The following is an 18,814-nucleotide window of genomic DNA, read 5'->3' on the forward strand; positions in this document are numbered from 1 at the left end:
CCCCCCACTCTCTCTCTCTTCCCCCCACTCTCTCTCTCTCTCTTCCCCCCCACTCTCTCTCTCTCTCTTCCCCCCCACTCTCTCTCTCTCTCTTCCCCCCCACTCTCTCTCTCTCTCTTCCCCCCCACTCTCTCTCTCTCTCTTCCCACTCTCTCTCTCTCTCTTCCCACTCTCTCTCTCTCTCTCTCTCTTCCCCCCCACTCTCTCTCTCTCTCTCTCTCTTCCCCCCCACTCTCTCTCTCTCTCTTCCCCGCCACTCTCTCTCTCTCTTTTCACCCTCTCCCTCTCTCTCACGCCCGCTCTCTCTCTCTCTCAAGCCCGTTCTCACACACGCTCTCTCTCTTTCCCCCCCCCCTCTCTCCCCCTCCCCACCTCTCTCTCACCCTCCCCCCCTCTCTCTCACCCCCCCACTCTCTCTCTCTCTCTCTCCCCCCACTCTCTCTCTCCCCCCCACTCGCTGTCCCCTCGCCCTCTCTGTCGCTCTCTTCCCTTGCCCTCTGTCGCTCTCTCCCCTTGCCCTCTGTCGCTCTCTCCCCTTGCCCTCTGTCGCTCTCTCCCCTTGCCCTCTGTCGCTCTCTCCCCTCGCCCTCTGTCGCTCTCTCCCCTCGCCCTCTGTCGCTCTCTCCCCTCGCCCTCTCTGTCGCTCTCTCCCCTCGCCCTCTCTGTCGCTCTCTCCCCTCGCCCTCTCTGTTGCTCTCTCCCCTTGCCCTCTCTGTCGCTCTCTCCCCTCGCCCTCTCTGTTGCTCTCTCCCCTTGCCCTCTGTCGCTCTCTCCCCTCGCCCTCTCTGTCGCTCTCTCCCCTCGCCCTCTCTGTTGCTCTCTCCCTTCGCCCTCTGTTGCTCTCTCCCCTTGCCCTCTGTCGCTCTCTCCCCTCGCCCTCTGTCACTCTCTCCCCTCGCCCTCTGTCGCTCTCTCCCCTCGCCCTCTGTCGCTCTCTCCCCTCGCCCTCTGTCGCTCTCTCCCCTCGCCCTCTGTCGCCCTCTCCCCTCGCCCTCTCCCCACCCCCTCTCCCCTCGCCCTCTCCCCACCCCCTCTCCCCTCGCCCTCCCCACCCCCCTCCCCTCGCCCTCCCCACCCCCTCTCCCATCGCCCCTCGCCCTCCCCACCCCCCTCGCCCTCCCCACCCCCCTCGCCCCTCGCCCTCCCCACCCCCCTCGCCCCTCGCCCTCCTCTCCCCTCGCCCTCCCCACCCACCTCTCCCCTCGCCCTCCCCACCCCCCCTCCCCTCACCCTCCCCACCCCCCTCCCCACCCCCCTCCCTCCCCACCCCTCTCCCCTCGCCCTCCCCACCCCTCTCCCCTCGCCCTCCCCACCCCCTCCCCTCGCCCTCCCCAACCCCTCTCCCCTCGCCCTCCCCACCCCCCTCTCCCCTCGCCCTCCCCACCCCCCCTCTCCCCTCGCCTCGCCCTCCCCACCCCCCCTCTCCCCTCACCCTCGCCACCCCCCCTCTCCCCTCACCCTCGCCACCCCCCCTCTCCCCTCACCCTCCCCTCACAGACTCACTCAGACACCAATGCGCCCCGCTCCAGCTGTCTCGTGTTCCGTTGAGGCTCCCCTGGGCCCCACCACTCCAGCTGCTTCATGCTGAGGCTCCCCTGAGCCCTACAGTTTCAGTTGCCTGATGTCACAGGCCCTGGGACTTACCTTCAAAACTTAGCTTCCCACTCTTTGCTGCACGTCCAGCCTATCAGCAGCAAATGAAGAGAGAAACAAGCCTTTGATTGGAGGAAAAACTTTGCAGCATTTTTCACACATTGGTCACTTGAATGTCCAACAAGTTTGGCAGTCTTCTGGAGCTGCAAGAAACTTAAATCAGCTGCCTCTGAACCCAGACCCTGTTGAAATGATTATTGTTTGCCACCTGGCCTGGACTCTGCATTAACTGAGAAGCAGCTCACTCCCCTTTGGTTTTTCCTGGATAGGTTCACAGCCTACCTGGATGTCCATCGCTGCATAGAGTATTTGGGATACCTGGGTTACACCACCATCATGGAGCAAGAATCCCAGACAGCAGCCATCACAGGTAGGGAGCAACACTTGGCTCACTCTGACACCATCTATAGAATGGCTCACCACAGCTTTAGATGGTGTTTATGGTGTATGGTCCTTTGGATGTACGGAAGCAGAGCTTAAACAGCTATATAATTGCTCTCCGTACCTCTGAGCTGGAGAGAGATCAGCCAGGTCTGTCATTCTGTGAGGTCTCTGTTATCATGTGTGAATGTGCCTAGAGTTGAGGTGTTTAAGATGATTTTAGAGCAAGGTTGTTGAGGAATGATCTTTCTACACACAAAGGATAGTGGAAACTGGATCTCCTTCTCCCTGCATTCCCCCTACCTCTCAAAAAAAGCTGTTGAGGTTGGGGAGCCAATTAAAAATTCCAAAACTGAGATTTTGTTAGGTAAAGGTATTAGGATTACAGAACAAAGGGAGCAAGGTACAGATGAGCTTCAATCTAACTGAATAGTGGAACAGGAACAGGGGGCAGAATACCTCCTCCTGTTTCTATGTGAGGACGCTGCTTTGATGCACCTTATAGTGGAATAGCCCAACGGCATTTGTTGGACTTACATGAGGAATGGTCCCTTGGGAGGACCTGTGGGACTAATTCTTGTCACACTGATGCCTTCAGGAGTGGAACCTTGCCTCCTCCTGCTCCTGTATAATGCCCATGGCTGATTCCCAAGCTTAGCGTTGCTGGATTACTCACATGTATTTCACTACCTGTCTTCACACCAAAAGGTTGATGCTTTTATTCTTAAAATAATACTGTTTCAGTCACTCGGAGTAAGAAGCTGGACCTGGAGAAAGGACAGACTCAGAGGAATGTGTTTCTGTGTAAAGTAATCGGACCAAAGGGCACTGGGAAAACGGCGTTCTTGCAGGCCTTCCTGGGACGGAGTTTGAAGGTAGGGTTAGTACCCTTCCCATTGGACATCAGTCAGGTGTTGATCTTGTCCCCTTACTCCCTTAGTTGCGTGGCATGAGTGCGGTGTTAGCTCATGTACGTGGAGTTGCTCCCACTGAGGAATGTTTGCCCAAAGCCTGCCTGTTCCCTCTGCCTCATATCCTTGTTTTCAAAATCCTCCATTGCCTCACTTCTCCCTATCTCAGTAAGCTCCTCAAGCCCTACAACCTTCTGAAATATCTGTGCTCCTCCAGCTCTTTGCTCATGTGCATTCCCAATTTTAATTGCTCCACCATTGACGGCTGTGCCTTCAACTTCCTGGAAACTCTGAAATTCCTCCCTAAACTCACTGCATTTAAGATGCTCCTTAAAACCTACTCCTTTGATCAAGTTTTTGATTACCTGTCCTAATATCTCCTTATGTGTGACTGGCTGACAAATTTTGTTTGATCATGCCCCTGTGAAATACTTTGGAACATTTTACTATGTTAAAGGCACTATATAAATGAAGGTATGGGTCATGTGTTCCTTCGTTAGTGCTGGATCAGAATCCTGGAATTTCCTACCTAACATCATGAATAGCATCACCTCACGGATTGCAATGGTTTAAGAAGGTCCATCAGGGCAACTGGAATGGGCATTAAATGCAAACTTGCTGGTGTTGCCCACATTCCAAGAACAAACAAGTAAATACACATATGACGTACTGCAATGCTAAACAAATCGGAAGTTCATACTGTAATAAAGCTCAGGGTTATGATGCTTCTTTAAAGATCTTTGTCCTTTTGTTTCAGATGCAGAGTGAGATGGGCAGAGATGTCTCTGACTTCACAATCAACACTGTGCAAGTCAACAACCAGGACAAGTATTTAATAGTGAGTACCTGAGTCCTTAGAATAACAGGTGGTGGAGGATTCGTACCAGCGCACCAATAAATTTCAGCACAATTACTACCATTAGCAGCATCACTGAAACACTCTAAATAGATGTTAATATATTACTGCAGTACACTGCTTTCTCAAACTTTGATGTTGGGTATGATGTGAGGGAGGTGTATACTGATGCAGTGTTTTGTGTACTCACCATGTGTCTTTCCCTGCATGTCTGTGTGTCCCAGAATGTGTTTATGCACTCTCCCAGTATGTGTGTGTACATATATGTATTCATCCTCTGTGTATGTCTTCATGTACGTCTCTGTCCCACCTCTATCTCTGTTTCTGACTATTTGTTTGTCTCTCTGCATCCGGCAATATAATGATATGCTCACTTGTGCCCCTCTGTGCCCTAGCTGCATGAGGTGGATGTTGATACCGAGTTCCTGAAAGCCTCCAGTGCCGCTTGTGATGTTGCCTGTTTGATGTATGATATCACTGATGCCAAATCCTTCAACTACTGTGCCAGTATTTACAAGGTGAGCTGCTGTCTGATTGACATAAATAACAGACCAGGATCTGGAACAGGCTCGAGGTAGTTTTGCATGCCTCCGTAGTATTTTGTGCACTCCAGGAAGTTGGCCTTTGCAGACCTAGGAATGAGGAACAAAAGCCTTGGATTTATACTGAATTTTATTATTGCTCTCAGGGCATCTCAATACTTTAAACTGAGGTCCTGAAAGCCCTCTCAGATAGATATAAAAGAACTCATGACACTGTTTTGAAGAGGAGCAGAGGAGTTCTCCCTGGTGTCCTGGGCCAACATTTATCCCTCAAAGTGCACCTAAAAGCCAGTTATGTGGTCATTATTACATTGCTGTTTATGGGAGCTTGCTGTGCGCAAATTGGCTAAGGCTTTTTCTATGTTATAACGGTGTTTACACTTCAAAAAATAGTACTTCATTAACTGTAAAGCAAATTGGCATGTCCTGAGGTTGTGAAAGGTGCCATAGAAATTAAAGTTCTTTCTTTACTCCCCACCTTGATATCTAATAGAAATGGTTACATTGATGTGCATTGCTTGTACTGGCGATGTATGAAAGATGGACTGTTATACAGATGCCCACGTACAGGAATAATTGACGTCACTAGTAGGGCTTTTGATGAATGCTCCAGGAGAGGGTTGTGATATTGGAGCTTCTGCTCATTGTACACCCTTTCCAATCTCTCTTTCCGTTAACTTCCAAGAGAAAGAAAAGTCAAACAGTATGTGTAACTAGCGCCACACCCAGAGTCATCCACTCCACATCCCAAGTGAAGTGTGAAGTTCTGGCAGCTATTTAAAAAAAATAAATTATTAATTCTTGCTGGCAAGGCCAGCATTTATTACCCATCTCTAGTTGCCCTTGAGAAGGTGGGATGAGCTGCCACTTTGAACCACTGCTGTCCATGTGGTGTGGGTACACCCACAGTGCTGTTAAGGTGGGAGTTCCAGGATTTTGACCCAGCGACAGTGAATGAACAGTGATATAGTTCCAAGTCAAGATTGTGTATGACTCAGAGATGGGCTTGCACGTGGTGCTGTTCCCATGTGTCTGCTGCCCTTGTTCTTCTAGGCAACAGCGGTCCTGGGTTTGGAAAGTGCTGTCAAAGAAGCCTTGGTGAGTTGCTGCACTGTATTTTGTCGATGGTACATACTGTTGCCACTAAGTGAATGTTTAAGGTGGCTGCTTTATCTTAGGTGGTGTCAGGCTTCTTGAGTGTTGTTGGAGTTGCATTCATCCAGGCAAGTGGAGAGTATTCTATCACACTATTAACATATGCCTTGTAGATGCTGGACAAGCTTTGGGGAGTCAAGAGGTGAGTTACTTGCTGCAGAATTCCCAGCCTCTGACCTGCTCTTGTAGCCACAGTAGTTGTATGGTTTGTGTCTCTGTAGGAACACTACATGGAGAGCAGAATCCCTTGCATCTTTGTCGCATCAAAGGCTGATTTGCCCGAACAAAAGCAGGAACATGGGATCACGCCTGTAGAATTCTGCTACAAACACAGACTCCCAGCCCCATTTCATTTCAGCTGCAACAGCGACGAAGCAACAAACTCACAGATCTACTCCCGGCTCGCGCTTGCCGCAGCATTCCCGTGAGTATCCTGCAACGTTCCCGGTTTTGCCAGAGGATTGTTGTGAGGTTCACCTGGTGCTGTGGTCCCTGGTTTCCCTCTGAGGGAGGGTTCAGTTGGCACAGATTGATGGGCAGGTAATATGAGTTGGGAGGAGATTAGTGTTTCAGGTGGAATTGAGAGGGTGGAGGTGTTCTTGGGTTGTGCCAGAGAGCAGGGTGAGGGAATGAATAGAGAGGATGGATGTGGTTGGGTTTAAAGAAGTGAAGAGAAGGTTGAGTATTTGGTAGAAGTAGATCGGTTGTCCATTCTAGCCCTGATTGAAGTACCTGCTTCTTGAACAAGGTCACCTCCCCCAACCAGAAACGGCTCCAGCTCTCATTTGAAGGAATTCTGTGATTCCGCATCCACACGCGAGCTGCCAGCCTGTTTCAGAAATCCACTATCCACTGGGAAAAGGACCACCTCCTGAACCTCTAACCTTGATCTGGCCTTAAATAACTTGAGATTGTGACCCCTGGTTGGAAGAAACTGTCAACTCAAGTACAGTCTGTTCCCTTCTTCGTTTTATAGACCTCACATTGTTGTATCACTTTGGGATTCAGAACTCACTGGGCTCCTGAGCTTGATTGTGTTCACCAGTCACTGAGATCTGAAGAATCCACTCAGTAAGGTTTCGGTCAATACCAGTGTGGGATGGGGGTTGGGGGGGGTGTGTGTGTGTGTGCCTGGACAATGTGACCACTTTGCAGTTGCATTGGAAGTACTGCAACTATCTGCTCAGTGCCTCATAGTAGCTGTGTTTTGGAGAGATGGTAAGGGGCACTCTGCAGGAGCCATGGTTGCAGTACGTAAGCAAGTTCTCCCAGAGACCAATCTTCCCATAGAGTTTTCCATGAGTTGGGCACCATCTCATGGCCTGGAAATGAAGGTTATTGAGTTCCCCGCCCCCAGGAAACATGCATTTGCATTGATGATTTTCATGTGATGATCACATTCCGTTTTCATATTCACATGCTGTAACCTTGGTCCCTTTGCATAGCAACAGCTGGGGCCCACAGCTCTCTCATTTATCCTCACTGACCTCTCTCTCTCTTTTACGTTTCCTGCAGTGACCTGAATGATGCAGAGCTCAGCATCACATCCTTCTGGCTAAGAATCACATTTGGAGCCACCATTGTTGCCTTCTTGGGACTCGGCATCTATAAAGCACTGGCCAGGCAGAAATAGCAGGAGACAGCTGGTCAGCACAAAGTGAACGGTGTCCTAGAGGTGGAGCTCAACAGTGTTGGGGGAGTGAGCACTGATTTGCCATCCTGTGGGATTTTACTCACAGCTATATTTGGGATTTGGGTCGGGGTACAGGGAGGAGAAGCAATCAGCTTTAATGTTGAAAGAACTGAATAAGGAGCTCGTGCCCAAGTATTTTGACAAGACATGTAGGAATGGGCTTTTCTCTCTATAACTGTTAAAGTACCTACTGGACAGGAGACTTGACCAGTCTGAGCTGTGCAAAGTTGCTTAACTTATTCCAACTACCCCGTTGGCAGCTACTACCAATGTGTGTTTAGCTCTGCACCTTCTCATCTCGATATTTGGTCAACATATCCTGTCCTTTTGCTACCTCCTGGTTCTTCGGGGCTTATTGTTCCTCTACTCCACTAAGCAGCTTATCATGTTCACCAGCAAAGCCCTGGTTAAACTGCAAGTGGCACATTTTCCTGGCGACAAATTTTAGTGTCAGCCTCTTACAACATGCTACTTGATTGTAAAGTAAAACCCCTCTGTTCTGTGGAATAATCGGGTGAGCAAAAACCAGGGTACATCAGTAAAGATACGAGAAACAGTTTCTCACAATATTTTTATACCAGAGTTTGCAACTCGATGCACTGATGTATTTTTTCATATAAGGAAAAGAATACCCCAGAGTATTTCATCGTACTTTTAGAAATTATTGGTGCAGAGACCATAACCTCCTATCATCTCTGCAGGCTCTGGCTGAGTAAAGTAACGGAAATTTGGATTCTACAAAGGCCTGTGCTTTGTCGGTGTAGTCTAGTTAGTGCCTCTCTCTTTGTAGAAGAGAGGGTACAAGTATACCCATAGCAACCTGCTTCTGAAACTGCACCAAATATCTTTACAATTTTGATTCTCATGATCTCTGTAAAATCTCACCTTTGGATAAACAGGTACAAGGTTATATCACAAACTCACCCATCAGGGAAATGATGCACTTAATGTATAATTGCCTGCAGTGTTTAACTACACAACAACAGTAACTACACTTCAAAAAAAAAGTAACTTATTGAATATTATCTGCCTTGACATGTCCTGAGCATGCAGCTCTTTCTTTAATCACTTGTTTTCAATAGTTCTAAGTGGCCTTTCCTGAACTTGATGAAGATTCAAATCTCACTTACATTAACATGTCCTTAATTGTTGATTTTTCCAAGTTCCTCACTCCCTGTGTTGAAATCCTAATCATAATTCCTGTTTTGGGACATGATGTTAGGAACAGGAGGAGGCCATTCATCCCCTCCAGCCTGTTCCACCATTCAGTCAGCTCATGGCTGATCTGTATCTCAAATTCATTTACCCACCTTTAGCTCTGAAATCACTTGGCTTTGTATTTTTGCCATTATGTGACTGGTGGAGGTGACACGCCCAGTGTCCTTATCATCATTGGTCACAGGCCTGTCTCATCAGCTTTGAGATCCAATGCACTGGATCATATTTGTAGTGTGAGTTAATGATAGAGTTCCTTTTGGTAAAAAGTAGTATTTTTTTTAAATGCAGTGTTCCATATTTAACTGTCCTATGATGTACATTTTTGATTAAAAGCGTACTAATATAAAATAGTCATAAACGTGATACGCAGAGAGAGTATTTCTGGGACTTAAAATCCACTCCCATCCCTCATCCATTCTCTGTCTTCCTACTAACCTTTAAAGGGCAGAGTGGCTATTAGCTCACCAGCTCTGTGAAGCCTTGTGCCTAACCTTGTAAAGTGTTTAATGTTTGAGCTTATAACATGAGGAATATGAATGCTGGTGAATGGGACACATTCCCATTTCAAGTGCTTTCTATCAGAGAATAAGAAATTGGTGCTGGAGTAAACCATTTAGTCCCTTGAGCCCCCTAAACCATTCCACATGATAATGGCTGATCTTTACCTCAGTTCCACTTTTGGTCCCTATCCCCATCCCCATATTTCTTGATTCCCTTAGTGCCCAAAACTCTATCAATCTCAGTCTTGAATATGATCATCGACTGAACATGTTCTAGGGTAGAGAATTCCAAAGATTCACAGCCCTTTGAGTGAAGAAATGTTTGCTCATCTCAGTCCTAAATACCAGCTCCTTATTCTGAGTCTGACCCTTAGTTCTAGACTCTCTTAGCATCTTCTATGTCAAACCATCTATTCTGTGCTACCGACGTGCCTTAGCCCCAACATGGAAAACACAACCTTTCAATTTCCATTTCTGGTGCAGCAGCTGTCAATTGGAGTCACTGCCTCAGCCAAGAACAGCCCTGACAATTGATTAAAAGTGACATTTCCTTTGTATTGTGAGAAATAATGAGCAGCTCTTGTACATTTGCTCATTTAATGCCTGGTGTCATCCTACCAACCTCTTGCAGTTTGTTTGCGGCACCAAAAATATCCTGGGACGTCGCAGTTAGGTTCCAGTGCTATAGCTCCAGAAGGGCATCACTTGAACAGCATCAAGATGTTATTGTGCTGACATCATCTAGTTATAGCCCATGCAGAGCATAAACACCAGCGTAGACCAGTTTAGCTGAATGTTCTGGTTCAATGTTGTAAATTCTATATCCCTAAGGGATATTTACCAGCTTGAATTTCTTTGCTGGCAAGAAATTAAATTGGGTCCAAGGGTTTCAATACAAGACAGGACTGTTGATACTGGAGGAGAAGCTATCACTCCGCTTTGTTTAAATAGAATAAGATGTGACTTCACGCTTGCTCAGGTGATGGAAAATATAGCTCCTGTAAAGCAGTTGAACTCTCATGCAGAATAGCATTGCATTTGTTCCAATACCCAAACTCGTTCAAGAATGTACCTGAATGGCGGATCACTCTTAGGTCTGTTCTATTCCTCATTTGTATTCCAATGGCATTTAGGTGTCAGTTTTGAAAAGGGATTGTTGTTTTTGTTGGACATGATTAAATTTAGCAGAACAGACCCTGAGAACACGGTCTAAAATATACAAATTCTCATTACCTTTGCACTCTTCTATCTACAAAGCGGAGTGAGATTGCATGATCCAGCACAACAGGAAACTATTCAGCTCATCGTGTCTGTTCCAGCTCTTAAAACCATCCTCCTACTCCCTTGCTGTTTCCCAACAGCCCTGAAAATTTCTCCTTTTCCTGTGCTTTCTGCTTTGATTTTTGTATTTTTAAATGGTAAATTTATTTCTGCTTCTTCCTCCCACTAGTTATTTTTACCACTTTTTCTCTGGATCCAAAGCATCCAATAATTTGGCAGGAGTATATTCAAACCGGGTAACTGTGTCTCCAAGCTCCATTGCTGCTCTGACTCAGTTGGCTGGAATTATTGAGAATTGCTTCCAAATGACTCCTCCTTCACTGCCACTCCACATTGCTGCACCTAAGATCAGGAACACAATGTGATGAACCACAAGCATTCCTTTGGACCGTGCCATTTGTCTGTCTGATTTGCTGCTCTCAAGGGGAAGGATGGATTGTGAGTGCTTTCTGCTGTGCAGCTTAAAAAAAAATTGTCTTGATTGCAGTGCCAGCTGTTTTCTCCCATTCCCCAAACTACAGTCGTGGGCATAACAACAGTAGAATCATCCAGAGTGAGCGTCTAGCTCAAAGGAGCTAAGAGCTAACACTCCCAAAAGGCCAAGCCCTCCCAACTCTTTTTTTGCCAGTTTCCCAGTCGTTTAATCCTGTTCAGTCCATGTGAAATGTATGTTTGCATGTCAGCCTGTTATGTCAATGTACGCATTGGGTTTTGTCTCGAGCTCCTGTTTGGCCATTGCATGACCCATCATTGAATGGTTCTGACCAATATCAGCAGCTAAGGAGATTTTGATGCGGCCCCTTTCATTTGTAGGTGCCTTTTGCATCCCTATTGAATTTGGTCTGCATTCTCCCCTTCTCTCCTGGTACCAGTTGTCCTCAGGTGCCTTGGTCAAGTGATCTTTAGTCACATGTGGGTCTTGATAGTGAGGGTAGCAGACTATTTAACCCCAGTGGGAAAGCTGCAGGTATGACAGGTTTCCTGATCAATATGCTGGAGTCTCTTTCCCCACCTTACTCATTGTCAGAGGCCAATTACTGGTCCCTAGTTGCTTTCCCCACCTAACATCAGTTACCTCAACAGGGGCCAGAGATTGAACCTGACACCTTCCCAGTCGCTGCAACTCACCAAGCTATCCGGATTTGCAAGTTTTCTAATTTGATTGCAGCCACCCATTGCGTACATTGTGCTGCAGTTTTCAGTTTATAAAGAAGGAAAAGAGGGCAGAATAAGACCTAATTTGAAAAGGCAACAGACAGAGGTAAACCATTAATCACATCTTCAGATCGTTGTGCTTGTTAACTGTGGAACTGGAATTTACTTTGCTCCTGTTTGTCTAAAAATTGTCTTGTAGTAAAATTCTTTGAGTCAGTAAACAGAAATTGTTCTATTCTTGTGAATTTTAAATGAGAAAGTCTGTACCTTTCCTTTAATGAAAAGATAAATATATTTTCAGATTTTGCATTTGATTTTGTGTTGGACTATGTTTCTACATGATTATTTTGAACAATGCAAATGAATTTAATGCAGTGTTATCCAGGATGTGAGCTACTGATCACATGAGGGCTGATTGGGAATCCAGATGTGGTCATTTGCATTCCTGATCAGTGAATAATGATTGAGCAACAGACACCATGTGTGGCCTGTAATCTCGAGCTTCATTCACACAGCATATGGATGTGAACTTTAACCTTTCAGTGTGTTTGTTGGTAAAGTTGTAAGATGAAAATCAGAGTGTGTGTGTATTTTTGATTGTTCTGGCTGGTTTACTTTTCTTGGCCACTGAATGATGGTAGATTTCCAGTAAATATATATGTATAATATGGTTACCTGCATTGTGTGAGCTCGTCCCTTCATCTTAGTTCTCCAATAAAAAAAGAGTTCATAAGACCATAAAACAAAGGAGCACAAATTAGGCCATTTGGCCCATCGAGTCTGCTCTGCCATTCAATCATGGCTCATTTGTTTCTCAACCCCATTTTCCCGCCTTCTCCCTGTAACCTTTGATCCCCTTACCAATCAAGAACCTATCTATCTCGGTCTTAAATACACTCAATGACCTGGCCTCCACAGCCTTCTCTGGCAATGAATTCCATAGATTCACCACTCTCTGGCCAAAGAAGTTTCTCCTCATCTCTGTTCCAAAAGATCTTCCCTTTACTCTAAGGCTGTGCCTTCGGGTCCTAGTCTCTCCTACTAATGGAAACATCTTCCCCACGTCCACTCTATCCAGGCCTTTCAGTATTCTGTAAGTTTCGATCAGATCCCCCCTCATCCTTCTAAACTCCATCGAGTATAGACCCAGAGTCCTCAAACGTTCCTCATATGTTAAGCCTTTCATTCCTGGGATCATTCTCGTGAACCTCTTCTGGACCCTCTCCAGGGCCAGCACATCCTTCCTGAGATACAGGGCCCAAAATTGCTCACAATATTCTAAATGTGGTCTGACCAGAGCCTTATAAAGCCTCAGCAGCACATCCCTGCTTTTATATTCTAGTCCTCTCGAAATAAATGCCAACATTGCATTTGCCTTCCTAACTACCGACTCAACCTGCAAGTTAACCTTAAGAGAATCCTGGACTAGGACTCCCAAGTCCCTTTGCACTCCAGATTTCTGAATTCTCTCTCCATTTAGAAAATAGTCTATTCCCCTATTCTTCCTACCAAAGTGCATGACCTCACACTTGCCCATGTTGTATTCCATCTGCCACTTCTTTGCCCATTCTCCTAACCTGTCCAAATCTTTCTGTAGCCTCCCCGCCTCCTCAACACTACCTGTCCCTCCACCTATCTTTGTATCATCTGCAAACTTAGCCAGGATGCCCTCAGTTCCTTCATCTAGATCATTAATGTATAAAGTGAAAAGTTGTGGTCCCAACACTGACCCCTGCAGAACTCCACTTGTCACCGGCCGCCATCCTGAGAAGGACCCCCTTATCCCCACTCTCTGCCTCCTGCCAGACAGCCAATCTTCTATCCATGCTAGTACCTTGCCCCTAACACCATGGGCTCTTATCTTACTGAGCAGCCTCCTGTGCGGCACCTTGTCAAAGGCCTTCTGGAAGTCCAAGTAGATAACATCCATTGGCTCTCCTTTGTCTAACCTACTCATTACCTCCTCAAAGAATTCTAACAGGTTTGTCAGGCATGACGTCCCCTTGATGAAACTGTGCTGTCTTTGCCCGATTTTACCATGCATGTGAAGGGATTAAGGAGCTTTTGATACAAAAACAGAATTACCTGGAAAAACTCAGCAGGTCTGGCAGCATCGGCGGAGAAGAAAAGAGTTGACGTTTCGAGTCCTCATGACCCTTCGACAGAACTGGAGCTTTTGATGTTGGGTGCCAATGCTGATCATGCAGTAGAAAGTGGGAGTGAAGGGCAAATAGTCCTGACCTTTGTTCCCAAAACTGCAGGGCATTTTTGATTTCTGCTTTTCATGCAGGTTAAACATTAAACTGCTTTAATGACTATAAAACTAATCTAGGCAGGCACTGTAAATAGTAGGTGCCTTACACGTTTAACCATTGGAATACAGCCTGTGACACAGAATTTTAAATAAACCCAGAGTTTAACATCCTCACACACACACACTGCACCCCCCCCCGGTGATTTTAGGGGCTGACATGAAGTAGGGTGGTTGCATAAACACCAGCATAAGATCAGTTGGGCTGAATGGCTTGTTTCTGTGCTGTAAACTCAATGAAATTTACTGGAATAGAACGTGTGCTGTCTTTATCTCGTGTCCCCACACACACACCATGGAGATTTGGTGAGCCGACCAATCAATGAGTCCCTGGGCCAATTGTGGAACCACTCCTAACCCCCAGTTGAGATTAGTGAATTCTCCACAGAGAAGGAACAGGAGCAATTCATTTTGCACCAGCTCTGCCATTTTGCTAGTCACGCCAGTTCTACCTTTTAACTTTAGTTTCTCCCACCCCGACCCACCTTTTGGCATCCACAAGTGTGAGCCCTTCTGCTCGTGGCGTCCAGAGAGAAAGGGCATTGAAACTCACAGCACAGAAGGAGGCCGTTCAATCCATTGTGTCCAGTTACACGCGAGCTTTACTAATTGAGCCAGTGGGAGAGCCACATTTACACTTTAGATACAAATTTTGGATTGAGTCTAAAACATAAAACAGGGAGAGAATCCTTTATAATATGTCTGCTTTACAGAAATGTTTAATGAATTACAAGAGATAAAAATATCTGGTGGCAACAGCAACTTAACATTGATATGACATCTTATGGTAAGTTGTCTCAAGGTGCTTCACACGAGCATTACAAAACAAAATTCGTCACCGAGCTGCATGAGATATTAGGACAGATGATCAAAAACTTTGTTTTAAGGAGTGCCTTTAAGGAGGAAAGCAAGGTAGAGGGGTTTTGGCAGGGAATTGTAAAACTTAGGACCAAGGTCACTGAAGGTACAGCCACCAATTAAAACCAGTGAAGCTCCAGAATTGGAGGAGCACAGGGATCTCAGAGGGCTGTGGGGCTGGAGAACATTTCAGAGATAGAGAGGGGAGAGGCTGTGAAGGGATTTGAATGCAAGAATGAGAACAGTCAGTTTATTTCTGATACTCTTCCTGTTCTGTACACTTCTTATTCTTTCCTTCGAGGATCATTTCACTTCATCATCTGAGGAGCATGGGATTTCTGTGCCATTGTGACCTGCATACAGATTTTTTTTTTTGACACATCCAACAAACAAGGTACAAAGTCCAGAGGTGTCATCCCGAGCAAGTTAACACTTCACTTTCTTAACCTGGATCTGGTAGCAGCTGAGCCAAGATCAAGGGAAAATCAGAGAGGTTTGGTATACAAGCAGACAACTCAAGAGTTTCACAGAGCGTGGGTTAGAGATCGATCCCTGTGACAGACACACTGTAACTACTTCTAACAGGATTTTGGGAAAATGACATCTGTTTAGGTCATGAATAAAAAGTCAACTTTCTAGAAAAGAGGAGACAGACTCTGCTGAGTAATTCATCAAGAACTGGGTAAAGTAGACAGGAATCTGCACACAGTGACGGGGGATGGGAATCCACACACAGTGACAGGGACAGGAATCCATACACAGGGGACAGGGATCCGCACACAAGGGCAGGAGCCCATACACAGTGATGGTGGGACAAGGACCCGTATACAGTGACAAGGACAGGGATCCACACACGGGCAGAGGTCGCACAGACAGGAACCCGCACACAGTGATAGAGGGACAAGGACCTGCACACACTGACAGGCGGACAGGGACCGGCACACACTGATAGGAGGACAGGGACCCGGACAGGGGGACATAGGGATAGGGACCTGGACAGGAATCCACACAGTGACAGACATAGGAAAAGTTGAACATTATGCCAGAATAATGAAAGCAATACTTGATAATCTATGTTACTGAAAAACAATCTATTAGTAAGCAAGAGCTTAGTGTTATTCTGTATAATGAGGCAATTGTTTGAAAACATAAAATTTAATCTAATAAATATTTGACAAATTATGTGGAAAGATTGCATATGAATTGGAATCTTTGTTCTGATTCTGTGCTCTGTGATATACTAGTGTATGTAGAATGACATCAATTGTGATTGTGCGCAGGGGCTCTGTTTAATGTACAATATGTACAAGAAGTTGAGAGAATTGGTACAATAGTTTCTCAGGAAACTGAAGATTAACTATTTAATGTGTCTTTATTAAATATTATCAAAATATTTTAATATAGTGGATTATAAATTGAATATATGGAGACATTATTACAGGGTATATATTAAATATTTTTGGTATGTATTAAATATTTAGAAGTACATCTTTAAACACAAAGTACAAAATATTTTTAGGATTAAAATATTTCAGGGTATATTTATTTATATTTAAATTCTTACAATTATATATTAAATATTATGGGGCACTTTTCCTCTATTCTCTGCTTTTTATTAGTGTATTTTCTATTACTATTAAAACATTCCCAAGTAGTTATATTTCTGTAAGTTTAACAATGAATGTTCCACCACAAGCGGCATCACAGCCGAGCTTGATCTGTTTTTGCTCAATACCACTTGTCTCCAGGAAGGGCTGGAGTGTGAACACTAGTTAATCGACTGATTCCTGGGGTCAGGGGTTATCTTATGAGGAAAGGTTGGACAGACTGGGCCTGTATCTATTGGAGTTCAGAAGAATGAGAAGCGATCTTACCAAAACACATAAGATCCTGAGGGGATTTGACAGTATGGATACTGAAAGGATGTTTCCCCTTGTGGGAGAGACTAGAGCCAGGGGACACAGTTTAAAAATAAGAGGTCTCCCATTTAAGACAGAACTGAGAATAAAATTTAATCTAATAAATATTTGACAAATTATGTGGAAAGATTGCATATGAATTGGAATCTTTGTTCTGATTCTGTGCTCTGTGATATACTAGTGTATGTAGAATGACATCAATTGTGATCTTTGAGGGTCTTAGGTCTTTGGAACTCTCTCCCAGAGAGCAGTGGAGGTAGGGTCATTGAACAATTTTAAGGTGTAGATAGATAGATTCTTGATTAACAAGGGAGTCAAAGGTTATCGGAGCAGGCAGAATGTGAAGTTGAGGTCACAATCAGATCAGCCATGATCTTATTGACTGGTGGAGCAGGCTTGAGGGGCTGAATGGCTTACTCCTGCTCCTAATTTGTATGTTTGTCTAATTACTCCCTGTCCCTGCGCTCACCCACCATTCTGCCAGAGATTGGTTAATTCGGCCCAAAACTTGGATTAGCCTGGAGCCAAGTGTGGATCCCATGCTTTACTGAGTAAATTTACTGAGCAACAAATCCTGTTTTAACTGATAAGTCTCCTCAGTAGGTCCTGGGACCAATATTTATCCCTGAAACCACATCACTGGAGCAGATTTGTCTGGTGATTATTACATTGCTATTTGTGGGAGCTCGCTGTGTGTAAATGCAGCTGCCGTGTTTCCTACATTACAACAGTGACTACATTTTGAAACTTGATTGGCCGTGAAGTGATTTGTGAGCTGCTGAAGTTGTGAAAGGTGCCATAGAAATGGAAGTGTTTTTCAGAGGCAGGTGCAGGTAGTTACTCTAAAAAACCTGTTGTATGTCAAATTGCTAAATCACCGCTCCTGTAAACATTGGGACCTATTACCACATTAATGGCTCAAGTTGTTGTTGAAGTGACTGGTAGAGTTGTTCGTATTTTCAGCATGCAGCTAAGCTCGACTTTAATAACGGTATTTAGAGACTGAATGCAGGGTCTGTGCCATGAAACACTGGGTTTGTGTGTTGTGAGTAGTGCTGAACAGAGGTTACTGTTGGAAACAGACTTACTAATGAAAACTAGCATCAACATACCTGATGGGTATAATCTCAGTATTTAGCTTAGATTAAAAAAAATTCACCCCAAATGTGAATTCCACAGTTTTGAAGGTTGACTGTAATTATTGTGGGAAAAAAAGCTTTGGGCTCCCAAGTGTGGAGAACAAGAAAGTTCTCAGAGTCCAGGAACCAGAACAACAACAAATATTTATATAAGCGCCTTTAACATAATAAAACATCTCAAGGTGCTTCAGAGGAGCATTATGAAACAAAGTATGACACTGAGCCATGAGAGATATTAGGTCAGATGACCAACAGTTTGGTCAAAGAGGTAGGTTTTAAGGAGCATCTGAATGGAGGAAAACATAAAGAAGCAGAGAATTGGGGGAGGGAATTCTAGAGTTTTGGACCTAGGCAACTGGAGGTACAGCCACCGATGGTGGAGCTATTATAATTGGGATTGTAAAAGAGGCCAGAATTAGAGAAGTGCAGATATCTCGGAGGATTTGGGGCTGGAGGAGATTACAGAGATGGGGAGGAACTAGGCCATGGTGGGGTTTGAAAACAAGGATGAAAATTTTAAAACTAAGATGTTTCTTTACCGGGAGCCAATGTGCTCAGCGAGTACAGGGGCGTTTCGTGAACAGGTCTAGCAGCGGGTTAAAACAGGGACAGCAATGTTTTGGATGACCTCATTGAATGCAGGATAGAATATAGAAGCCGAGGCAGGAATGCATTGGAATAGTCCAATCTAGAGGTAACAAAAGCACGAACCATGCTGGAAATTAATTCAGTTGAGGGGCTTTCTTGCTTGCAGTTGATAGAATTACAAACAGCAATTGCACCAAGAAATGACATCCTGTTGCCGCTGAAGCTCAGGCTCTCTGTCCCTGTCCGCCTAAGAATGTATGAAAGTGCCTGAAAGCTTCAGGATTATTCACTTCTTAAACATCACTGGGAATAAGTCAGTGTTTGAAAACCTCAATGGCAGCAAGAAGGGTAGGAATAAACCCAGGTGATGGAGACCAATCCTGGGTTCCAAAGTCATCTGTCTTCAATTTGATATAATTCCCAAAGGAATCACAGATTTATTACAGCGCAGAAGGAGGCCATTTGGCCCATCGTATCTGCACAGGCTCTCCAAATGAGCAACTCACCTAATACCATTCTCCTGCCTTCTTCCCCTAACCCTGCACATTCTTCCCTTTCAGATATTCTTCATCTGACCTTAACCATTCATAACACTTTCGTAAAGGAAGCAGATTACTTTAAATCTGTGCTCTCTTCTTGATCCTTTCACAAGCT

At 45.2% G+C, this 18,814-nt stretch overlaps 1 protein-coding gene across 3 annotated transcripts in view; it reads left to right on the forward strand.

Moving 5' to 3' along the window:
• rhot2 (ras homolog family member T2) overlaps nt 1-11,659 on the forward strand; it is a 44,210-nt gene extending 32,551 nt beyond the window's left edge. For all 3 annotated transcript variants that reach the window (XM_041206436.1, XM_041206438.1, XM_041206437.1), the window contains 6 exons: nt 1,923-2,023; nt 2,779-2,909; nt 3,703-3,783; nt 4,197-4,319; nt 5,720-5,922; nt 7,014-11,659. In XM_041206436.1, coding sequence (XP_041062370.1) covers nt 1,923-2,023; nt 2,779-2,909; nt 3,703-3,783; nt 4,197-4,319; nt 5,720-5,922; nt 7,014-7,131 — 757 coding nt within the window. In that variant the 3' untranslated portion in view covers nt 7,132-11,659. The remainder of the gene's footprint in view (nt 1-1,922; nt 2,024-2,778; nt 2,910-3,702; nt 3,784-4,196; nt 4,320-5,719; nt 5,923-7,013) is intronic.
• The last annotated feature ends 7,155 nt before the right edge of the window (nt 11,660-18,814 follow it).

The sequence above is a fragment of the Carcharodon carcharias genome, chromosome 15, assembly GCF_017639515.1.
Source record: "Carcharodon carcharias isolate sCarCar2 chromosome 15, sCarCar2.pri, whole genome shotgun sequence".
Taxonomy (NCBI): Eukaryota; Metazoa; Chordata; class Chondrichthyes; order Lamniformes; family Lamnidae; genus Carcharodon; species Carcharodon carcharias.